General features: G+C 46.9%; 1 protein-coding gene across 1 annotated transcript in view; it reads left to right on the top strand.

Moving 5' to 3' along the window:
* Window positions 1-25,849, top strand: part of LOC117364262 (phospholipase B1, membrane-associated-like) — a 296,571-nt gene that overhangs the window by 259,037 nt on the left and 11,685 nt on the right. The window contains exon 16 of the mRNA XM_033953278.1: window positions 20,130-20,201. Coding sequence (XP_033809169.1) covers window positions 20,130-20,201 — 72 coding nt within the window. The remainder of the gene's footprint in view (window positions 1-20,129; window positions 20,202-25,849) is intronic.

Raw genomic sequence — 25,849 nt, forward strand, 5'->3', positions numbered from 1 at the left:
AGTGAAGACAACAAAATGCCAGGACCTAAATTGCATATATACTAATGCAAGGAGCCTAAGCAACAAAATGGGGGAACTAGAAGCTGTGGCCAATGCAGAGGACATAGACATCATTGGAATCTCTGAAACATGGTGGAATGAGGAAAGCAAATGGGATACAGCACTGCCGGGGTACAAGCTCTATCGCCAGGACAGGTCAGGACAGAAAGGAGGTGGAATAGCCCTATACATAAAAGAAAGCATACAATCAACAAGAATGGACACAGCGGAGACGACCAACAAGCTGGAATCGCTATGGGTTAAAATACCGGGTAGGAAAGGACATGAAATAAAGATGGGCCTATACTATCGTCTGCCTGGGCAAACCGGAGATATCGATAGAGAAATGGAAACCGAGATGAAGCGAGAATGCAAAAGCGGTTACACAGTTATTATGGGAGACTTCAACTACCCCGGGATAGACTTGAATCTTGGAAGCTCAAGATGCGCTATAGAGACAGAATTCCTGGAGGCTACACAAGATTGCTTCATGGAGCAGCTTGTTAGAGAACCGATGAGAGGAAATGCCACTCTGGATCTAATTCTAAATGGGTTAATGGGCCCTGCAAAGGAAGTGGAAGTAGTGGGACCGTTGGGAAACAGCTATCATAATATGATCAAGTTCAAAGTTGAAGTAGGAATACCGAAAGGAAAGAGAACCATAGCGACAACTTTCAACTTCAGGAAAGGAAACTACGAAGCAATGAGGGAAATGGTATGGAAGCCAAAAAATGGCAAACGGTAGAAAATGCCTGTTTTTTTTTCAAGGACATGGTGAGCGAGGCGCAAAATCTGTACATACCCAGATTCAGAAAGGGAGCAAAAAGAGTCGAACAAAAGACCTGGTATGGCTGACTAAAATAGTGAAGGAAGCGATAGGCAATAAGAATAATTCATTCAGGAAATGGAAAAAGGACAAAACTAAGGGGAACTGGAAGGAGCACAGGAAGTATCAAAAAGAATGTCACCATGTGGTTCGAAAAGCCAAAAGAGAGTATGAAGAGAGGCTATCCAGGGAGGCACGAAATTTCAAACCGTTCTTCAGATATGTTAAAGGGAAACAGCCAGCTAGGGAGGAGGTGGGACCGCTGGATGACGGAGACAGGAAGGGAGTAGTGAAGGAGAAGAAATAAGTCGCGGAAAGACTTAACATGTTCTTTTCGTCTGTATTTACGAACAAAGACACAACCAACATACGGAACCTGAGCAATTCTTCAATGGAAATCAAGCAGAAAAATTAACATCCATGGAAGTGAGCCTTGAAGATGTGTGCAGGCAGATAGAAAAACTAAAAACTGACAAATCCCCGAGGTCCGGACGGAATCTATCCAAGGGTTCTGAAGGAATTAAAGGAGGAGATAGCGGAACTACTGCAGCAAGTTTGCAACCTATCCCTGAAAACAGGCGTGATACCAGAGGATTGGAAGATAGCCAACGTCACGCCCATCTTTAAAAAGGGATCAAGAGGTGACCCGGGAAACTACAGACCGGTGAATCTTACCTCGGTTCCGGGGAAAATGGCGGAAGCGCTGATAAAAGAAAACATCGATGAACATTTGGAAAGAAACGAACTTCTGACACCAAGCCAACATGGTTTCTGCAGGGGGAGATCGTGCTTAACTAACTTATTGCACTTCTTCGAAGGAATCAACAAACGGATGGACAAAGGAGACCCCTTAGACATCGTATTCCTAGATTTCCAAAAAGCTTTTGACAAGGTGCCTCACGAGCGTCTACTCCGGAAACTGAAGAACTATGGGTTGGACGGAGACGTACATAGATGGATCAGAAACTGGTTGGCGGGTAGGAACCAGAGGGTAGGGGTGAAGGGTCACTACTCGGACTGGAAGAGGGTCACGAGTGGTGTTCCGCAGGGCTCGGTGCTCGGGCCTCTACTATTTAATATATTCATAAATGATCTAGAAACAGGGTTGACATGTGAAATAATAATATTTAGTGGAGCTCAGACTAAAGAGGAATGCAAAGAATTGCAAAGGGTCCTGAACAAACTAGGGGAATGGGCGATGAGATGGCAGATGAAGTTCAACGTTGAGAAATGTAAAGTACTGCATATGGGAAGCATAAACCCGAGGCACAACTATACAATGGGAGGGATGTTATTGAATGAGAGTACCCAAGAAAGGGACTTGGGGGTAATGGTGGACATAACAATGAAGCCGACGGCACAGTGCGCAGTGGCCGCTAAGAAAGCAAATAGAATGCTAGGTATAATCAAGAAGGGTATTACAACCAGGACAAAAGAAGTTATCCTGCCGTTGTATCGGGCGATGGTGCGCCCGCATCTGGAATACTGCGTCCAATATTGGTCACCGTACCTTAAGAAGGATATGGCGTTACTTGAGAGGGTTCAGAGGAGAGCGGCACGTCTGATAAACGGGATGGAAAACCTTCTATACGCTGAGAGATTGGAGAAACTGGGTCTCTTTTCCCTGGAGAAGAGGAGACTTAGAGGGAATATGATAGAGACTTATAAGATCATGAAGGACATAGAGAGAGTAGAGAAGGGAAGGTTCTTCAAACTGTCAAATAATAAAAAAAACAAGAGGGCATTCGGAAAAGTTGAAAGGGGACAGATTCAAAACAAATGCTAGGAAGTTCTTCTTTACCAACATGTGGTGGACACCTGGAATGCGCTTCCAGAGAACGTAATAGGGCAGAGTACAGTACTGAGGTTTAAGAAAGGATTGGACAGTTTCCTGCTGGAAAAGGGGATAGAAGGGTATAAATAGAGGATTACTGCACAGGTCCTGGACCTGTTGGGCCGCCGCATGAGCGGACTGCTGGGCATGATGGACCTCAGGTCTGACCCAGCAGAGGCATTGCTTATGTTCTTATGTTATGTTCCTACTCAGAGATATCCTTCCAATAATAAGTCACAGACCTTAATATATATATGGACTTTTGCTGGATCCTCGACCTGGTACTCACCAACGGGGAAAGCGTCTCAGAGGTCTCAGTAGGAGATACGCTAGCCTCCAGCGACCACAACATAGTATGGTTCAACCTTAGGAAAGGCTTCCCTAGATCAAACACGGGGCCAGGATCCGGGATGTCACTGCTTGCCTTGACAGACTCATCAAGCCCCGAGACCACTTCCCCATGATTCTAATCCACGTCGGAACCAACGACACCGCCAGGAGCACCCCGGACAACATACCTGAAGACTTCAGGGCCCTGGGGGAGAAGCTGAGGAGGATGGATGCGCAGGTAGTCTTCTCCTCGATTCTCCCAGTGAAGGGCAAGGGCAGAGCCAGAGAAGATCGAATACAGAGGGCGAACGACTGGCTGTGAGGATGGTGCAAGGAGATGAGCTTCGGGTTTCTGCAGCATGGAGAAGCACTGCAAGGGCTACAGGGACACGACGGGCTACACCTGACCAGAAGAGGGAAGAATGTCCTTGGACACCGTCTAGCCCGCCTTCTCCACAGGGCTTTAAACTAGGTAAGTCGGGGGAGGGTACAGGCATAAACAACATACCTAGCGAACTAAACTGCCAATACTTTTTTGAGGCTGAGGTAAGTAGTCACCGAAATTCTGGGTCGGGGTGAGTGCACACACTTTCGAGTCGGGAGTAGGGTCACATCATATTTATGGGTCACATTGTAATTCTGGGTCTAAGGGGAGTACACACTGTAGTTCTGGGTATATGGGGAATACACATTGTAGTTCTGGGCCTAAGGAAAGCACAAATAACGTAAACAATGCTAAAGGTGTTCAAGTAGCTCAAGCAGAAATATCCTCATTGAGATGTAACAAAAATACAACATGGAGGGCTATGTACGTCAACGCACACAGTTTAGGAAACATAAGAACATAAGAAGTTGCCTCCGCTGAGGCAGACCATAGGTCCATCCTGCTCAGCGGTCCGCTCCCGCGGCGGCCCATCAGGCCCATTGCCTGAGCAATGGTCTATACCTATCTATACTCCCCAATCCCTTTTTCTTCTAGGAATCTATCCAAACCTTCTTTGAAACCATTTAATGTTTTCTTGTCTACAACAGCCTCTGGAAGCGCGTTCCATGTGTCCACTACCCTCTAAGTGAAAAAGAACTTCCTAGCGTTTGTTCTAAACCTGTCCCCTTTCAATTTCTCCCAATGCCCCCTTGTGCTTGTGGTGCCCCTTAATTTAAAAAATCGGTCCCTGTCTACTTTTTCTATGCCCTTCAGGATCTTGAAGGTTTCTATCATGTCTCCTCTAAGTCTTCGCTTTTCCAGGGAGAAAAGTCCCAACTGCTTCAATCTGTCAGTATATGGGAGATTTTCCATTCCCTTTATCAGTTTGGTTGCTCTTCTTTGTACTCCCTCAAGTACCGCCATGTCTTTCTTGAGGTACGGCGACCAGTACTGGACACAGTACTCCAGATGCGGCCGTACCATTGCACGATACAGCGGCATGATGACTTCCTTTGTCCTGGTCGTAATACCCTTCTTAATGATACCCAGCATTCTGTTTGCTTTCCTGGAGGCTGTGGCGCATTGCGCCGATGCCTTCAGTGTTGCGTCTACCCTCACTCCCAGGTCTCTCTCCAGGTTACTAACCCCTAGTGGTGTTCCCCCCATTTTGTATGTGAACATCGGGTTCTTTTTCCCCACGTGCATGACCTTGCATTTCCCCATGTTGAAGCTCATCTGCCACTTTTTGGCCCACTTTTCCAGCTGCGTTAGATCCTTTTGGAGATCCTCGCAGTCTGCCTTGGTTTGAGCCCTGCTGTATAGTTTAGTGTCATCTGCAAATTTAATGACTTCACACTTAGTTCCCGCCTCTAGGTCATTTATGTAGATATTGAACAAGAGCGGTCCCAGCACCGACCCCTGTGGAACTCCGCTCGTGACCCCTTTCCAGTCTGAGTAGTGGCCCTTTACGCCAACCCTCTGCTTCCTGTTTGCCAGCCAGTTTTTGATCCATCGGTGGACCTCCCCTTGTACCCCGTGGTTCCATATCTTTTTAAGCAGTCTCTCGTGTGGCACCTTGTCGAAGGCTTTTTGGAAGTCAAGGTAAATGATGTCTATAGATTCCCCTTTATCCACCTGGCTGTTCACTCCCTCAAAGAAGTACAATAAGTTTGTGAGGCATGACCTACCCTTACAGAAGCCATGTTGACTCGGTTTTAGCTGCCCATTTTTTTCGATGTGCTCACAGATGCTGTCTTTAATCAGTGCCTCCATCATCTTTCCCGGGACTGAGGTCAGGCTCACCGGCCTGTAGTTTCCCGGGTCCCCCCTTGCGCCCTTCTTGAAGATGGGTGTGACATTTGCTATTTTCCAATCCTCCGGGATCTCTCCGGTTTTTAAGGATAGGTTGCATATCTGTCGAAGTGGCTCCGCTATTACGTCTTTTAGTTCCTTGAGTACCCTTGGGTGAATGCCATCCGGACCCAGCGATTTGTCGCTCTTTAGTCTGTCGATCTGCTTGAGTACATCCTCTTGGCTTACCTCTAAATCGACCAGCTTATCGTATTGGTCTCCTATTACGATCTCCTCGGGTTCCGGAACAAGATCCTGGAATTGGAAACAGAAATAAGGAATGCCGACCTGGATGTGGTGGCGATATCCGAGACCTGGCTCACAGACTCCCACGGGTGGGATATGGTCATACCGGGTTACAACTTGCTTCGCCGGGACAGGGAGGGCAGAATGGGAGGAGGTGTAGCATTATATACTAAAGATGACATTAAGGTCACGAGAATCACAGATGTCCAGTATACTGGGGAATCCCTTTGGGTTAATTTGGCCAGAGGGAAGGACAAATGCTTGTATCTTGGCATAATTTACAGACCCCCAAGACAACAGGATGACCTGGATATGGAAATAATTGGAGATATAGAAAATATCACCTTGCGTGGGGACACAGTATTGCTAGGTGACTTCAACATGCCTGATGTGGATTGGGTTACACTTACCTCTGCTTCCGGCAGCAGCATGAGGCTATTAAACACTATGAAGGGAGCAAGACTCAGGCAACTGGTGTTGGAACCAACAAGGGATCAGGCAATACTGGACCTGATACTTACCAATGGAGAAAGTGTCACAGAGGTCTCGGTGGGTGACACATTGGCCTCCAGTGACCACAACATGGTATGGTTCAATCTCAGGAAAGGTTTCACTAAATCTACCACACTGATCAAGGTCCTCAAATTCAAGGACACAAATTTCAAAGAAATGGGAGACTTCGTTCACCAGGCGCTACAAAGCCAAGCAGAAACTGATAATGTGGAAGAAATGTGGTCGACTTTGAAAGCCACCATACAAGAAGCAACAAACCGCTATGTTAAATCAGTAAGTAAACGGCGAAGGAACAATAAGCCACAGTGGTTTACTGCGGAGATCTCAGACCTCATCAAGGAGAAGAAAAAAGCATTCATCTCTTACAAACAATCAGGGAAGCAGGACTCTAGAGCAGACTACCTGACCAAATCAAAAGCCGTCAAAACAGCAATCAGAGAGGCTAAATTCCACATGGAAGAGTCTCTGGCAAAGAACATCCAGAAGGGAGATAAATCCTTCTTCAGGTATATCAGTGACAGAAGAAAAAACTCAGGCGGGATTGTAAGTCTTAGGAATCCAGACGGAGACTATGTGGATAAGGATTCGGAAAAAGCCCAACTATTAAATGAATACTTCTGCTCAGTCTTCACCCGAGAAGCGCCGGGGCTTGGCCCTCAGCTACAGACAAGGGTTGGCTCAGTTGACCCTTTTAGTAACTTTGAGTTTACGCCCAGCAGTGTCTACGGTGAGCTGTCAAAGCTCAAGGTTAACAAAGCAATGGGGCCGGACAACCTGCACCCCAGGGTGTTTAGGGAGCTGAGTGATGTCTTGGCGGAGCCACTGTCCGCGCTCTTCAACCTCTCCCTTAGTACAGGCAGCGTCCCGTTGGACTGGAGGACGGCTAACGTCATTCCACTCCACAAGAAAGGCTCAAAGATGGAGACAGCAAACTATAGACCAGTGAGTCTAACATTGATAGTGAGCAAACTAATGGAAACTCTAATCAAACACCAATTGGATAAGATCCTGGATGAAGAGAATCTACGGGATCCCCGACAACATGGATTTACTAAGGGGAGATCATGCCAATCCAACCTGATCAGCTTCTTTGATTGGGTGACGGAGAAGCTGGATATTGGGGAGTCCCTAGACATCGTGTACCTGGACTTTAGTAAAGCATTTGATAGCGTACCACACCGCAGGTTGCTGGGCAAGATGAGTTCTACAGGATTAGGTGACACATTGACGCAATGGGTTGGGAACTGGCTTGGAGGTAGGCTTCAAAGGGTAGTGGTGAATGGCACCCCCTCCGAAATGACGGAGGTGATCAGTGGAGTGCCACAGGGCTCAGTCTTGGCCCAATCCTATTCAACATCTTTATAAGGGACTTAGCAGAAGGGCTTCGAGGTAAAATAACATTATTCGCCGATGACGCCAAACTAAGTAATGTAATGGGCAAATGCACAACAGACGAAGATTCAATGCCCGACAACATGATGCACGACCTACTCCTGCTGGAGCGCTGGTCTAGGACATGGCAACTCAACTTCAATGCCAAAAAATGCAAAATTATGCACCTGGGCAGCCAAAATCCATGCAAGTCTTATACCCTTAATGGCGAGATCCTAGCAAAAACAGTAGCAGAACGAGACTTGGGGGTAATCGTCAGTGAGGACATGAAGTCTGCCAATCAAGTGGAGCAGGCTTCATCCAAGGCAAGACAAATCATGGGTTGCATACGAAGGGGTTTCGTCAGCCGTAAGGAGGAAGTCATTATGCCATTGTATAGATCCATGGTGAGGCCCCACCTGGAATACTGTGTGCAATTTTGGAGGCCACATTATCGCAAGGATGTGCTGAGACTGGAGTCGGTGCAGAGAATGGCCACCCGGATGGTCTCGGGACTCAAGGATCTTCCATACGAAGAACGGCTTGACAAATTACAGCTATACTCGCTCGAGGAGCGCAGAGAGAGGGGAGACATGATCGAGACGTTCAAGTATCTTACGGGCCGCATCGAGGCGGAGGAAGATATCTTCTTTTTCAAGGGTCCCACGACAACAAGAGGGCATCCGTGGAAAATCAGGGGCGGGAAACTGCGAGGTGACACCAGGAAATTCTTTTTCACTGAAAGAGTGGTTGATCGCTGGAACAGTCTTCCACTACAGGTGATTGAGGCCAGCAGCGTGCCTGATTTTAAGGCCAAATGGGATAGACACGTGGGATCTATTCACAGAGAAAGGTAGGGGAGGGTCATTAGGGTGGGCAGACTAGATGGGCCGTGGCCCTTACCTGCCGTCTATTTCTATGTTTCTATGAAAACAAAGGTACTCAATTTCCGGGGCACAGACTTCGCACGCATGGGAGATTTCGTCCATCAGACGCTGCAGGACCAAGCGGAGACCGATGATGTAGAAGCTAAGTGGTTAACACTGAAATCAACCATACATGAAGCAACTAGCCACTTCATAAAATCAGTAAATAAACGACAAAGAAACAATAAACCCCAATGGTTCACCGCGGAGATCTCGCACCTCATTAAGGAGAAGAAAAAAGCGTTTCTCTCCTACAAGCGCACGGACAAAAGAGAGGCAAAAGTAGAATATAGGACCAGGTCTACACCGGTCAAAATGGCAGTTAGGGAGGCAAAACTTCGAGTGTAAGAAATTCTGGCAAAAAACATTAAAAAGGGGGACAAATCCTTCTTCAGGTATATTAGTGACAGAAAAAGGAGCACAGGCGGGATAGTACGCCTTAGAAGACCGGACGGATGTTACGTGGAAGCAGATTCCGATAAAGCCGAACTACTGAATGAATACTTCTGCTCAGTCTTCACCTGTGAGGCACCGGGACACGGTCCGCAGTTGAAGGCAACACAAAGCACAGAAGACCCGTTTCAGAATTTTGAGTTCACACCAGGTGAAGTTTACAGTGAACTGGCAAGACTCAAGGTGAACAAAGCCATGGGACCAGACAATTTGCACCCAAGAGTGCTCAGAGAATTGAGCGATGTCCTGGCAAAACCGTTGGCTGAGCTATTCAATCTCTCCCTAAGTAAGGGGAAAGTTCCCCTGGACTGGAAATTAGCTAATGTCGTTCCTCTGCATAAAAAGGGTTGCAGGGCAGAGGCTGCGAATTATAGACCGGTGAGTCTCACATCAATAGTGTGCAAACTCATGGAAACACTAATTAAAAGCAAATTGGACACGATCTTGAATGAAGGGAATCTTCGGGATCCCAGTCAGCATGGATTCACCAAGGGTAGGTCCTGCAAATCCAATCTCATCAGCTTCTTTGACTGGGTAACAAGAAAGTTGGACTTGGGAGAGTCTTTGGACGTCGTGTACCTGGACTTCAGTAAAGCTTTTGACAGTGTCCCACACCGCAGGCTGCTAAGCAAGATGGAATCGATGGGGTTAGGAGAGACACTAACTGCATGGGTCAATGATTGGCTGAGTGGCAGACTTCAAAGGGTGGTGGTTAATGGTACCCTCTCTAAAACATCGGAGGTGACCAGTGGAGTGCCGCAGGGCTCGGTCCTGGGTCCACTCCTTTTCAACATATTCATAGGGGATCTGACTCAAGGGCTTCAAGGTAAAATAACACTATTCGCCGATGACGCCAAACTATGTAATATAGTAAGTGAATGCAGTTTACAGAATTATATGGCGCAGGACCTGCTTACATTGGAAAGTTGGTCCTCAAACTGGCAGCTAGGTTTCAATGCTAAGAAATGTAAGGTCATGCACCTCGGAAGCGGAAATCCATGCAGGACGTACTTCTTGAACGGAGAAACTTTAACTAGGACTTCAGCAGAACGAGATTTAGGAGTAATCATCAGTGCAGACATGAAAACTGCCAATCAAGTGGAGAAGGCTTCATCTAAGGCAAGGCAGATATTGGGTTGTATCAATAGAAGTTTCGTCAGCCGAAAGCCTGAAGTCATAATGCCGTTGTACAGGGCCATGGTGAGACCTCATCTGGAGTACTGTGTGCAATTCTGGAGGCCACATTACAGTAAAGATGTGCGCAGAATTGAATCGGTTCAACGGACGGCCACCAGGATGATCTTGGGGCTCAAGGGTCTCTCGTACGAAGAGAGACTGAACAAATTGCAGATCTACACTCTTGAGGAACGTAGGGAGAGGGGAGACATGATCGAAACATTTAAGTACCTCACGGGACATGTCGAAGTGGAAGATGATATTTTCTTTCTCAAGGGACCCTCGGCCACAAGAGGGCACCCGCTCAAACTCAGGGGCGGAAAATTTCATGGCGACACCAGAAAGCATTTCTTCACAGAGAGAGTGGTTGATCATTGGAACAAGCTTCCAGTGCAGGTGATCGAGGCAGACAGCGTGCCAGACTTTAAGAATAAATGGGATACCCATGTGGGATCCCTACGAGGGTCAAGATAAGGAAATTGGGTCATTAGGGCATAGACAGGGGGTGGGTAAGCAGAGTGGGCAGACTTGATGGGCTGTAGCCCTTTTCTGCCGTCATCTTCTATGTTTCTAATGTTAATTTTATTTATTTTAGTACACTAACAGATGCTTGTTATGGGGCAGCTGCCTGTCGTTAGAACTTGTCTTGGCAGGTCAACTATATGCGGGCTATCAGTGGTCCAAAACCCCCTTTTTTATTTTACAATTTAATGTTTTATATACTTTTTTCTCTATTCTTTTCTGTTTATCTGAATGCCTTTGTGTTCATATATTGATTTATATGTCCTCTATAGGAGTCCTTAACCCAATAAACTTATACGTAGATTTTTAATGCTCTGAGGAGCGTAGAATTTTAATGTCTCTGCCTTAGGGGTCCAGGCGGCTATATGTGGTGGTCTTGTTGCTCGGACTGTTTTTTGGTGGGCCGAGTGTGTCCTTGACCACGAGTCTGATGACTGGTCCTTGGTGATTAGAAGGTGGCAGAAATTGAGATAACATAGTAACATAGTAAATGACAGCAGATAAAGACCCGAATGGTCCATCCAGTCTGCTCAACCTGATACAATTTAAATTTTTTAATTTTTTTTCTTAGCTATTTCTGGGCAAGAATCCAAAGCTCTACCCAATACTGTGCTTGGGTTCCAACTGCCAAAATCTCCGTTAAAACCTACTCCAGCCCATCTACACCCTCCCAGCCACTGAAGCCCTCCCCAGCCCATCCCCAACAAAACGGCCATACACAGACACAGACCGTGCAAGTCTGCCCAGTACTTGCCTTAGTTCAATATTTAATATTATTTTCTGATTCTAGATCTTCTGTGTTCATCCCATGCTTCTTTGAACTCAGTCACAGTTTTACTCTCCACCACCTCTCTCGGGAGCGCATTCCAGGCATCCACCACCCTCTCCGTAAAGTAGAACTTTCTAACATTGCTTATCCTGCAGACTGCGCGCCGGCCCCACAAACGCTCCGCTCCCATAGAAGTGACTGCCTCTTCATCGGCATCGACTTCGCCTGAGCGTCGAGCTGCACCGCAGGTACCGAGTAAGAAAAAAGCGGTACCGGTGCCATCGGGACCGTCTCTGGATGAGCGCATTGCATCCATCCTCCAGGTCCAGCTTAAGGAGCAATTACAACACCTGCTCCCGGCTCTGCTAACTCCGAACCTTCCAGTGTCGGTACCTACTGAGCCTACAGTACCGATCGTCAATCAGCCCGTTTTGTCGGCATCGACGTTATCGGCACCGCTTAAATCTGCCTCTTCTATATCTATGCCTATTTTATCAGCAGAGCCAAAGTCTCTTCGTCGAGCTGCTCATACTGTCTCTGATCCGGTAACGCTCTCCGACACCCGTACCGCTTTACAATCGCCAGGTACGGTGTCGATGCGTTCCGGCAAATCGGTACGCAAGACCAGGCATACCGAATCCTCTACTCCTCTATCTCAGGGCCGTCTTTCATCGGTGCATGATCCTGATTTATGGGATGACTCCGATGATCCACTCGGTACCGAGGAGGATTTTTCATCGGACGAGGCTGACCCATCGGTGCAGGATCCTGCTAGTAAGCCAGAGCACAGTTCCTTCATTAAGTTTCTTAGGGAAATGTCAGACACCCTTTCTCTCCCCTTGGAGTCTGATTCTAAGAAGTCAAAAGCATTCCTGGATGCTTTGGACTTTGACCAACCTCCCAAGGAATTTTTAAAATTATCCCTTCATGATATCTTAAGGGAAACTTTTTACAAAAATCTGGAGACTCCTCTCACCATCCCAGGAGCTCCGAGGAAATTGGAATCACTTTATAAAGTGATCTCTATTCCAGGGTTTGACAAACCTCAGCTTCCACACGAATCTTTGCTAGTGGAATCAACCCTGAAAAAATCTGCAGGCTCAAGTGTGTATGCTTCTGTCCCTCCTGGCAGAGAGGGCAAGGCTATGGACAAGTTTGGTAAACGACTTTACCAGAATGCTATGTTGGCCAACCGTTCAGGTAAGTATGCATTCCACTTCTCCTTTTACCTGAAACATCTTATCCAGCAGATGGCCACTTTTCAGAAATATATTCCTGATCGCAAGCTTTCTGCTTTCCAGCAATGCACTGCCAGTCTCTTGCAGCTCAGGAAGTTTATGGTCCGTTCCATCTATGACACTTTTGAACTTACATCCCGAGCTACTGCTATGTCTGTAGCAATGAGACGATTGGCATGGCTTCGCGTCTCAGAACTTGATGTGAACCACCAGGACCTAGGTGATGAGCTGTTTGGAGAATCTCTGGATACCACCACCCAGAAACTTTCGGCTCATGAGACGAGGTGGGATACCTTATTAAAAAATAAAAAGAAACCTCCTCCTCCTCATCCTTTTAGGCAGCAGACGTCCTACCAGCGCCGTTTTTCTGCTCTGCCAGTTCAGCCTCATCCTCCTCAGCCTCGGAGACAGAGGCAGCAACAGCACCAACAGGCTCGCCAACAACAGACGCCTGCAATAAAGCTTGTTGTTCAGCCTAAACCAACTCAGCCCTTTTGACTCTCTTCTCCAGGGCATAGCCAGTCTTCCTCCCTCATGTCCTCTTCCACAACCTATCGGAGGTCGACGCAAGACTTTTCTGGCCCGGTGGGAGGTAATTACCACCGATCAGTGGGTGCTCTCTATCATCGCCCACGGCTACTCCCTCAATTTTCAGACTCCTCCGCCGTTAAGCCTCCCAAAAGAGTCTGCTTCCAACAGGTCTCAGTCCCTCCTTCTCACTTAAGAGGTTCAGTCCCTCTTTCTCAATGCCATCGAAGAAGTTCCTCCAGATCAACGAGGTCAGGGATTTTACTCCCGGTACTTTCTAGTTCCCAAAAAGACCGGAGACCTCAGACCCATATTAGATCTCAGAGATCTCAACAAGTGCTTGGTCAAAGAGAAGTTCAAAATGCTCTCTCTTGCCACGCTCTACCCTCTTCTGATTCAGAACGACTGGCTATGCTCCCTCGATCTCAAAGAGGCCTACACACATATTCCTATCCATCTAGCCTTCAGGCAATACCTACGATTTCTCATCAATCACACTCACCACCAGTACAAGGTGCTACCCTTCGGTCTGGCCTCCTCTCCCAGGGTGTTCACCAAGTGTCTGATTGTGGTAGCAGCCTATCTCCGCTTTCACAATTTTCAAGTCTTCCCTTATCTGGACGACTAGTTGATCAAGGCTCATTCCCCTCAGGCGGTGCTTCTGGCCACCAACCAGACCATTCGATTTCTTCAACTGTTGGGGTTCGAAATCAATCTCCCCAAGTCGCATCTCATTCCAACCCAGCGACTTCAATTCATTGGCGCCATTCTGGACACGGTTCTTATGAGGGCGTTTCTTCCACCCAACCGCCTTCAGACCATCCTTCAACTTTGTCTACAGGTGTCTTAATAGGTAACCATCTCGGCAAATCACATGATGGTGCTCTTGGGGCATATGGCATCGACGGTGCATGTCACCCCCTTTGCACGTCTTCACCTGCGCACTCCACAATGGACCCTAGCGACTCAATGGTCACAAGCGACAGATCCTTGCTCATAACACATATCTGTGACATCGTCTCTTCGACAGTCGCTATGCTGGTGGTTGACATCTGCAAATCTATCCAGAGGTCTACTGTTCCATCTACCTTCTCATCAACTAGTCATCACCACAGATTCCTCCCCCTATGCCTGGGGAGCTCACTTGAACGAATTCCAAACTCAGGGGTTTTGGACTGCCCAGGAAAAGAAACATCACATCAATTTCCTGGAGCTCCGAGCGATGTTTTACGCCCTAAAGGCATTCCAACATCTCCTCTTTCCTCAAGTACTACTCATTTGCACAAACAATCAAGTGGCCATGTACTACATCAACAAACAGGGTGGAACGGGCTCTCGCCTGTTGTGTCAGGAAGCCCAACGGATCTGGTCTTGGGCGACAGCTCGGCATTTATTCCTGAAAGCTGTTTACATTCAAGGGGAGCAGAATTCCTTAGCAGACAATCTGAGCAGAATTCTCCAACCTCACGAATGGACTCTCGATCCCATGACTTTCCAGTCCATTTTCAATCAATGGGGCACTCCTCAGGTGGACCTTTTTGCAGCTCCTCACAATCATCAATTGCCCCTGTTTTGCTCCAGACTTTACTCCCCTCACCGTCTGGCACCCGATACATTTCTCCTAGATTGGACCAATCTCTTCCTATATGCATTTCCTCCTCTCCCTCTCATGCTGCGGACACTGTTCAAGCTCAGGAGAGAACAGACCACCATGATTCTCATCGCTCCACGGTGGCCAAGGCAACACTGGTTTTCCCTTCTACTTCAACTCAGTACCAGGGAGCCCATACTTCTTCCACTGTTTCCTTCTCTGCTTACTCAGCATCAGCAGTCCCTACTACATCCCAACTTGCAGTCTCTACACCTGACAGCTTGGTATCTCTCGGGCTAACTGCGGCTCATTCTCTTCTTTCTCAGCCTCTCCGTTCAATCATTGATGCTTCCAGGAAACCGACCACCCTTCAATGTTATCAGCAGAAGTGGACTCGATTTTCTTCCTGGTGCCTCTTACATCAACATCATCCCACGTCTCTGGCAGTGGAGCTGGTGTTGGACTATCTTCTTTCCTTGTCTGATTCTGGTCTTAAATCTACCTCGATCAGAGTTCATCTCAGTGCCATTGCTGCTTTTCATGAGCCAATTCATGGAAAACCTCTTTCGGCCCATCCTTTGGTTTCAAGATTCATGCGGGGCCTGTTCAACGTAAAACCACCTCTCAAGCCCCCTCCTGTGGTCTGGGATCTCAATGTAGTTCTTTCTGCCTTAATGAAGCCTCCTTTTGAACCTTTGGCCACAGTACAGTTCAAATTTCTCACTTGGAAAGTGCTCTTCCTTATTGCTCTCACCTCTGCCAGGAGGGTCAGTGAGTTACATGCATTGGTGGCAGATCCACCTTTCACTGTTTTTCACCATGATAAGGTGGTTCTGCGTACCTATCCAAAGTTTCTCCTTAAGGTTGTGTCTGAATTTCACCTTAACCAGTCCATTGTCTTACCTGTTTTTTTCCCAAAGCCTCATTCTCATCCAGGTGAACAGGCTTTGCATACTTTGGACTGTAAACGTGCTTTGGCTTACTATCTCAAACGCACTAAGCCCCACAGATCATCTCCTCAACTTTTTTTGTCTTTTGACCCTAACAAGATGGGTCATCCTGTTTCTAAACGCACTTTATCCAATTGGCTTGCTGCGTGCGTTTCATTCTGTTATGCTCAGTCGGACCTGACACTGGAAGGTTCTGTCACGGGCCACAAAGTTAGAGCTATGGCAGCGTCTGTAGCTTTCCTCCGCTCCACTTTAATTGAGGAAATCTGCAAGGCTGCTACTTGGTCCTCAGTTCATACTTTTACATCTCACTATTGTCTGGATTCATTCTCCAGACGGGATGGACACTTCGGCCAATCTGTTTTACAAAATCTATTTTCCTAATAGCCAACCTTCCCTCCATCCCTCTTTTTGTTAGCTTGGAGGTCACCCATCAGTCAAGAATATGCTGCCTGCTTGTCCTGGGATAAAGCACAGTTACTTACCGTAACAGGTGTTATCCAGGGACAGCAGGCAGATATTCTTGCGTCCCACCCACCTCCCCGGGTTGGCTTCTTAGCTGGCTTATCTTAATTGGGGACCGCGCGCTTCCGTCGGGCGGGAAGGCACTCGCGCACGCGCGGTGCGGCCTAGCTAGAACTTTCTAAGTTCTTAGAGTGCAATCACTCTAAAATTGTCTGTACCGGGGCTCCGTCGGTGCCGTCACCCATCAGTCAAGAATATCTGCCTGCTGTCCCTGGATAACACCTGTTATGGTAAGTAACTGTGCTTTTTGAGTCTACCACCCCTCAACCTCAATTTCATTTTTAATAATGTTCTCCTACAGTCTTATCAAATGGCCTATTGTTTTTATTCAAGTCATTAATTTACTTCACATGAAAATTTTTATTGTTTATTGATTTTTTAAGGTTTTATTTCTGTTTTTAACATATTTTTGTATTTTGATATGTTTCAATTGATTTTATATTTATATCGTCAAACAAACAGCACATTATTTATTGTTTTTATTTTTCATAGACATATTTTTTATAGTCACAACTTTTATAGGTGCACAAAAAGTGTTTATTTACTTATTAACAAAAACATAATTCTTAGCAGTAATATACGATATATTGGGCATTCATATAAATTGTTAACTATAATTCTTAATGTTTTAATATTTGTTTCGTGTGATGGATTTCTTTATATTTGCTTTGCATGATGAATTGTTATGACTATGCTTTGATCAAATATTTGACGTCAGATGTATTCTTTTGTTCCATTTATAATGTTTTTATATATAGTTTTTATTCTTTGCTGTTTTTTAAATATATGTTTTATATGTATACCATGTATGTTATTAATGTATTTATGCTTATGTATGCACTTGTAGACTCCTGAGGCAGGCCATTTGGGCCGAAATATGTGCATGTCAAGTTGCAGAGTCATTTTATGAATTTTGGATGAATAAAGGCATTTGGATTTATCAGTTGAGTTGAAAGACACTGTTTGTTGTTCACCATTCTGATTGGGACAATTCCACTTTTGTTCTGTGCTTTTGAGGTTGTGGTTTTGTTTCCCCTGTTTTGTCCTTGTTTTCCCGCTCGTTGCCAAATCACTTTCTCGCTTCTCCTTGTCAGGCGGCATGGAAGAAGTAAGCTTTTCGCCAGACGCTTCAAAGTTTGTTAGATCTCATAGTGGTAGTGCCCGTTCCTCCATCAGAGTGGGGCACCGGTTGGTATTCAATTTACTTTGTGGTGCCCAAGAAAGAGAGGACTTTTCGGCCCATCTTGGATCTGAAGGGGTCAACAGGGCTCTGCGAGTTCCATCTTTTTGAATGAAGACCCTATGATTTGTCATTCTGGCGGTTCAGCCAGGGGAATTTCTGACCTCTCTTGATCTGACGGAGACCTACTTGCATGTTCCAATTCAGGCCTCCCATCAGTGGTTACTTCGCTTTGCGATCTTGGGCGGGCAATATAAGTTTTGCGTGCTTCCCTTTGGTGTGGCCACTGCTCTTCGGATGTTCACCAAGATTATGGTGGTTGTGGTGGTGGTCTTGTGCAAGGAGGGCATTCCGGTTCACCCCTATCTGGACTACTGGTTTATCTGAACAGTCTTTTCAGGAGAGCACCTGGGTTATGGCTTGGGTTGTGGAGTTCCTACAGTCGCTGGAATGGGTAGTCAATCTGTCCGTCCAAGAGCCGGTTGGCCCCATCTCAGTGCCTGGAGTATCTTGGGGTTCTTTTCGACACTGGCTTGGGGAAGGTCTTCCTACCGGAGGCACATGTGGTCGTTGCAGTCCCAGATTTACCTTGTGATGGCTTCCCAATGTCCTCGAGCTCAGGGTTTTCTCCAGGTTCTGGGGTCGATGGCAGCTTCCCTGGATGTGGTTCGGTGTGCCCAAGCTCACACGCTTCAGCATGCTGTGCTACAGCAGTGATCACCCCAGGTGCATGATCTGGACTCTCCTGTTCCTCTTTGGGGGTTGGTTCGTTGCAGTGTCCATTGGTGGCTACAGTCTTCCAATCTGGTTTAGGGAGTGAGCTTGGATCAGCCCCAGTGGACAATTATTCTCATGGACGCCAGTCTCCTCGGTTGGAGAGCTCAGTGTCTCGGTCGCTTGGCTCAGGGCAGTTGGTCTCTGAAGGAGGCGTCTTGGTTGATCAGTGTTCTAGAAACCAGAGCCATCTGGCTGGCATTGCTAGCGTTCCAGACCTTGTTGACGGGCAAGTCTGTTCGGTTTCTCTCGGACAATGCCACGGGGGTGGCCTATGTCAATCATCAGGGGGGAACCAAGAGTCATCTGGTGATGCAGGAGGCAGCTCTGCTCATAGCAGAGTTGCATCTTCTGGACATCTCGGCTTCCCACATAGCAGGAGTGGAAAATATTCAGGTGGACTTCCTCAGTCAGCATGTGCTGGATCTCGGAGAGTGGTGTCTTGGTCCAACAGCCTTAGGGTTGATTGTGCAGACTTGGGGTCAGCCGGTCATGGATCTGATGGCCACAAGTGTGAACGCTAAGGTGCCCCAGTTCTTCAGTCGGTGCAGGGATGTTCAGACTGAGGGGCTGGATGCTCTGGTACATCCTTGGCCAACAGCGGACATTCTGTTCGTGTTTCCTCTGTGGCCGATGGTGAGCAGAGCTCTTCTTCACATTGCTCAGCACCCAAGCCGCGTGATTCTGGTGCCCCAGATTGACCCCGGCGCCCGTGGTACATGGATCTGGTTTGTCATCTCGCAGCAGATCCTCTTACGCTGCCCCTCTTGCCCGACCTTCTGACTCCGGGTTCCATTCCAATGTTCGATCCGGGTCTCTTGTCTTACCGCTTGGCTCTTGAGTGGGAACGCCTCGGTAAGAAAGGTTATTCAGATAAAGTGATCTCCAGTCTCTTGGAGTCACCGAGACTTTCCACTTCCAGGGCTTATCTACATGTGTGTATTTGAGGAGTGGTGTGCTGCATGTGGAGTGGTTTCCTTTTGCACCTCTTTGCCTAATATCTTGGAGTTCTTGCAGGATAGCCTGGACAGTGGCCTGGTTTCTCTCTGGGTTCAGCTTGTGGCCTTGTCTGCTTTTTGCAGGTTGCTGCAGGGTTGGCACTTAACATCTCTGCCTGACGTGGTTCATTTTTTGAGGGCGGCCAAATTGCTTCGGCCTCCAGTGTGGCCTTCGGTTCCGTCTTAGGATCTTAATCTGGTCCTATCTGTGCTTGTGCGCCCTCCTTTTGAGCCCTTAGGTTCCTGCTTGTTGAAGGACCTTACTCTTAAAGTGGTCTTTTTGGTGGCTATTACTTCTTGTGAGATGCATTACCGTGTGGACGTTCAGCCATATCAGGATGTGGTGTTCAGTGAGCGTGTTCTGGTGTCAGTCCTTTGGAGGTCCCACACTTGATGGGTACTGCTTTGGTACGTCCCATCATTGAAGTCTGTACAGGTCTGGAGAGGTGACAAAGAAGGAGAAATTAGGTTCTTACCTGATAATTTTCTTTCTTTTAGACTCTCCAGATCAGTTCAACACCCCACCCTGTCTGTTGTCATTTGTTTTTGCGTGTTTTTTCGTGTGAAGATTTTGCTTTTTCTGCAGGTTCTAGTATTTTTCTAGGGCTGAGGAGATCAAAGAAGCAAGCTGTGGGGACATTTTACTGAAGGGGCCTGTTCTATGCATTTTCCAACAGCATTCCTGTTTATTAGTTGTTACTCCTGTTAGGAGTGTTGTTACGGTTTCTAATTAGCTATTTTAGTTCTGCTTGGCTATTCGGCAGACTGTTAGATAGTGGGAGGGACAGCTATTAAGTATTATAACCAAAAGTTTGGTCTCAGTCTCCACCTGCTGGTCATGGTGAGCTATTACCCATCAGTGAAGTCTGTACCGGTTTGGAGAGTCTAAAAGAAAGAAAATTAGCAGGTAAGAACCTAATTTCTCCTTCCTTTCCAAGCTTAGGCATTAAGAAACCCATGCTAATTTTTTGGCATGAATGTTTTTCCTGTGATTTTCTTATAAGGACATACTACACCCTGTAGAGATAAATTTTAAAACTCAGTCTGTTTTGTGCTTTCTTCTAGGTCCAGCCAGAAAATGAAAAGTTTAAATTTGAAATATTTTCCAACCCAGTTAAGATATTGTGTCCTTCTCAGGTATAATAAGAATTACTTATCCAGCACCACCCCTGGGGGAAGCCACTGCTTTCCCTGGGATCAGTTGCATGAAATGTTGCTACTATTTGGGCTTTTGCCAGGTACTTTTGACCTGGATTGGCCACTGTGAAGATGGACCATTGGTCTGACCCAGTAAGGTTATTCTTATGTTCTTATGTACAGTACCCAGCACTGAAGTATAGACCGGATATGGTACCAATGTAGGTTTGTTGTGTGTAACAGTCAAAAAAATTCATAACCATGTGGTAAATAGTAACTAATATAAAATATAAAAAATCCAGTGCTGAACGCAAAAAAGTGGTGAGAGATACATTTTGATGTGTTTCAATTTTTTTTGAGTTTTTCAATATTTAATCTCTAGGGGGGATAATGAAGCCTCATAAAGTAGAGCAATCTACCCAAACCTGGGTTTCAAATCGGAACAATCTTGCAAAGTTCCCAAAATTCACAAGCTTCTGATCACATCACCGGCTCTGCCCCCACCTTACCATTTAATTTATTATGAAAAATTCCTTATCTTATATAGAAACCCACCGGTTTAGACCAGGGGGGGTAAAAAGGTGACAGTAACCTCACTACTTGTTTGAGTGAAGAATCGGTATAACAGACATCTCTTATAGTTCAAATGTATAGAGAAAGCAGTAAGCAGTATTTATCTTTGAGACGTTTTTTATACTCAATATTTCTTATACTCAGCAATGTCTCCCACTGCATATACTGCCTCTTTTTGCAAAAAAAAAGTTGTTCTTGTACAATCCTTCTGGAGGCTGAACTTGCGGGATCTTGTATCCTTTGTAGCTTCAGCTGCAGGGCTAATAAAACTTGTTCCCTCCCCTTTAGGCTTTCTGCCTGGGAGCTTCCTGTCATGCTCAGTTTGTTCCTGCAGCCTCACTGCATGGGTGAAATCAGTCTCTTCTGCTTGTGATTTGTTTTCAATTCCTAGTCTTTATTTGATTTGTTTCACGGGTTTGCCCACGTGTTGCAGATCAACTATGTGGGAGTGATCCTTTGGCGAGAGATCGCAGACTTTTTAAATTTTGTCTGCTTCTGGAAGATGCTCTGTAAGCTTAAACTGCAGTAAGCACTCTAGACAGCCTGCAGATTGGATTTGGTCTCTGGGATTGGGAGCCATCTCTCCCCTGGTTCATCCGCAAAGGGGTAGAGCGCAGGCTGCTGCAGTTCTGTGGAGTTACACCGGGATCGGAACCGGACTGTGTGTCTTCCCTAATTTCCATGAGGGGTCCTGGTGGTCATGATCTGTGGTGACAGGGAAGGTGAGGCAGTCAGAAGACCTGAAAAATCCAATTTAATCAGCTCCTTGCTTGTATTGTGTATTGCAGGCTGCCATAGATTTTCATTGCAGCACAAGTCTCTGTGATGTCTGTGAGTCACAGAGTTCTGGTGACTTTGGGGGGTGCTGAAATCGGGGTTTTGGGTGGTTTTCCTGCATGCCCTGGTCCCCTACCCCACCTGTAAAATCACCTTTTTTCGCTGTTCCCTGCGTTTTTAATGGGAGTTTTTCAGACAAAATCAGCACCTATGGCGGCCATCTTAGATTTTCTTTAAAGTTTTTAAAACTATATTTTTTGGACTTAGAAACTTCATTTGTGCTCCAAACTTCACAGATGGCCACCTCAGGACAGAATGACATGGATTCATGCTGTAAATGTGGCGGATGGCTTGCAGTTTCGCAGCCGTGTATTCTGTACCCCGCGGCCCTCGAGGAGCATGAACCACTATCCTCCGGAGAGGCCCTGCTTTCATCCGATTCCACCGGAGACGCGATTCCAGTGTCCGGGATGCCAAAATTGGGTGAGGAGTGCGCTTTTGCGAAATGCAAGCACAGTTCCGGGGGAAAATCTCATAAGTCTTCAAAGTATTCCAAATCTGAGTCCCGCAGATTGACTCTGGCTGCCAGGGACTATTTTCCGCCAGAATTTGTGGATATGATGTATCAGGCTTTCATGAGAAAGCGGGCTATGCCTGTGTCTCCCTCTCAGATTCCAGTGCGGCAGTCTGTTCAGCCTTTGGATTCCAGCATGTCAGTCTGCTCCCTCGCTTGTCCGCCTGAAAGCCAGCAGCAATTTCCCGCTATTGCCTCGGTGCCTGCGTCAATTTCTATGCCGTTGCTGTCACACGGCTCTTCGGTGGGCTCCTCTGACGTGACTAGCCTAGCGGATCTCGAGGATTCCCAGAACACTGATTTCCATGATCTGGGAGAGGATCAAGACAGTGCACAGGCTCTTTAAGTTCATTTGCCTTCCTGATCTTATCTCTGAATCCCTGCGGACATTGAAACTTGATTCACACTCAACAGATCAGGTGGAGTATTCCGTCATGAGTTCTAAGCCCCTGCTTTCTGTTGCATTTCCGGATCACGTGGAAATGCTCTTGGAAGTTTGGGAGGCCCCGGAGGGTCCCCTGAAGTGCGCTAGTGCCATGGATAAATTGTATACCATGGCATTGGAATTTTCCAAGCGCCTAGTCCTGCTGAGGGTGAATTTAGCGGTGGTTCAGGTCGCTAAACGTACCTCTTTGCCCTCGAATGGAGGGGTTGTCCTGAAGGATGTCCAAGCCATGGATAAATTGTATACCATGGCATTGGAATTTTCCAAGCGCCTAGTCCTGCTGAGGGTGAATTTAGCGGTGGTTCAGGTCGCTAAACGTACCTCTTTGCCCTCGAATGGAGGGGTTGTCCTGAAGGATGTCCAGGACCGAAGACTAGATTTTGTCATGAAGCGTCTTTTGATTCCGCTGTGACAGGAGTGCGAGCTGCAGCGGCCACTTCCTTTGTGGCCTGGGCATGTCATACTAAACTTCGTCAGGATCCTGAGGAGGTTGTCCTTCAGGATCTCGACTTCCTGGTTTCTGAAGTGAATTATTTTGCAGACGCACTCTATGATATTTTGAAAGTTTTTGCTAAGCTGGGAGCTTATTCAGTTTCTGCAATGGTCGGGTGATTCTTCATCCAAGGCTATGCTGAGCAAATTGCCTTTTAAAGGTTTGCTCTTGTTTGGCCAGGGTTTGGATGACCTGATGACAAATGGGCAGGACCTTAAGCCTAATGCGCTTCCTGGCTCTATACCTCACCTGACCAGGGGGAAGGGATGGCCAAATTATCGTCCCTTCTGGAGAACCTCACACTACGCAGGAGCCCCTGCGGCGGGACAGTGTTTTGGAACATCCTACAGACCTCGCTTTGAAGGTGCAGTGCACCAGCAGCCTTCCAACTCTTGACCTGTCCCTCCAAGAGAAAATTATGATGCCAGGTCTCTGGTGAGGCCCCCCGCCCCTGAATCGGGGTGTGGCTTTTGGCCTTCCTTCCAGAATGGCTAAAGATAACCTCGGACCAGTGAGTCCTAGAGATACTCAGGGATGGTCTTCGACTGCAGTCCTTCCGGCCGCTGGCAGACTTCTTTCTGTCCTCTCCAGAAGGAAATCCGGACAGGGCCAGCAATATGCACACTACGGTGTGCCAGTTGCTGGTTCTGGCAGCCATAGAGCCAGTCCCATGGGATTACTTGGGCTTCGGAATTAACTCGATTTACTTCTTCGTGCCAAAGAAGGACTCTGATGATTGCAGACCAATTCTGGACCTGAAAGCAGTGAATACATTCTTGCGAGTTCTGCGTTTCTGGATGGAAACGGTGCATTCTGTCATAGCAGTGGTACCCGGGGAGCTTTTGGCTTCCTTGAATCTCATGGAAGCATATCTCCACATCCAAATTTTCCCAGATCATCGGAGGTTCCTGAGGTTTCATGTTCTCAGGAGGCCTTTCCAGTTAACGGTGCTCCCTTTCAGTTTGGCATCGGCGCCCAGATCTTTTACCAAGATCATGGTGGTGGTGGCTGCCCTTTTGTGATCTCTGGGTGTGCTCGTGCATCCGTACCTCCACGACTGGCTGATCAGAGCTCCCTTGTGGGCACAGGGCTGTTTTTTTTTTTTTTTTTCTTCTTAGCTATTTCTGGGCGAGAATCCAAAGCTTTACCCGGTACTGTGCTTGGGTTCCAACTGCCGAAATCTCTGTTAAGACTTACTCCAGCCCATCTACACCCTCCCAGCCATTGAAGCCCTCCCCTGCCCATCCTCCTCTAAACGGCCATGCACAGACACAGACCGTACAAGTCTGCCCAGTAACTGGCCTAGTTCAATCTTTAATATTATTTTCTGATTCTAAATCTTCTGTGTTCATCCCACGCTTCTTTGAACTCAGTCACAGTTTTACTCTCCACCACCTCTCTCGGGAGCGCATTCCAGGCATCCACCACCCTCTCCGTAAAGTAGAATTTCCTATCATTACCCCTGAATCTACCACCCCTCAACCTCAAATTATGTCCTCTGGTTTTACCATTTTCCTTTCTCTGGAAAAGATTTTGTTCTACGTTAATACCCTTTAAGTATTTGAACTTCTGAATCATATCTCCCCTGTCTCTCCTTTCCTCTAGGGTATACATATTCAGGGCTTCCAGTCTCTCCTCATATGTCTTCTGGCGCAAGCCTCCTATCATTTTCGTCGCCTTCCTCTGGACCGCCTCGTCTTCTTACGTCTTTCGCCAGATACGGTCTCCAAAACTGAACACAATACTCCAAGTGGGGCCTCACCAATGACCTGTACAGGGGCATCAACACCTTCTTCCTTCTACTGACTACGCCTCTCTTTATACAGCCCAGAATCCTTCTGGCAGCAGCCACTGCCTTGTCACACTGTTTTTTCGCCTTTAGATCTTCGGACACTATCACCCCAAGGTCCCTCTCCCCGTCCGTGCATATCAGCTTCTCTCCTCCCAGCATATACGGTTCCTTCCTATTATTAATCCCCAAATGCATTACTCTGCATTTCTTTGCATTGAATTTTAGTTGCCAGGCATTAGGCTATTCCTCTAACTTTTGCAGATCCTTTTTCATATTTTCCACTCCCTCTTCGGTGTCTACTCTGTTACAAATCTTGGTATCATCTGCAAAAAGGCACACTTTTCCTTCTAACCCTTCAGCAATGTCACTTACATACATATTGAACAGGATTGGCCCCAGCACCGAACCCTGAGGGACTCCACTAGTCACCTTTCCTTCCTTCGAGCGACTTCCATTAACCACCACCCTCTGGCGTCTGTCCGACAGCCAGTTTCTGACCCAGTTCACCACTTTGGGTCCTAACTTCAGCCCTTCAAGTTTGTTCAACAGCCTCTTATGAGGAACTGTATCAAAGGTTTTGCTGAAATCCAAGTAAATTACATCTAGCATATGTCCTCGATCCAGCTCTCTGGTCACCCAATCAAAAAATTCAATCAGGTTCGTTTGGCACGATTTACCTTTTGTAAAGCCATGTTGCCTCGGATCTTGTAACCCATTAGATTCAAGGAAATACACTATCCTTTCTTTCAGCAACACTTCCATTATTTTTCCAACAACTGAAGTGAGGCTCAACGGCCTGTAGTTTCCTGCTTCATCCCTGTGACCACTTTTATGAATAGGGACCACATCCGCTCTCCTCCAATCCCCAGGAATCACTCCCGTCTCCAGAGATTTGTTGAACAAGTCTTTAATAGGACTCGCCAGAACCTCTCTGAGCTCCCTTAGTATCCTGGGATGGATCCCGTCTGGTCCCATCGCTTTGTCCACCTTCAGT

Source organism: Geotrypetes seraphini, chromosome 7, assembly GCF_902459505.1.
Source record: "Geotrypetes seraphini chromosome 7, aGeoSer1.1, whole genome shotgun sequence".
NCBI classification, from domain to species: Eukaryota; Metazoa; Chordata; class Amphibia; order Gymnophiona; family Dermophiidae; genus Geotrypetes; species Geotrypetes seraphini.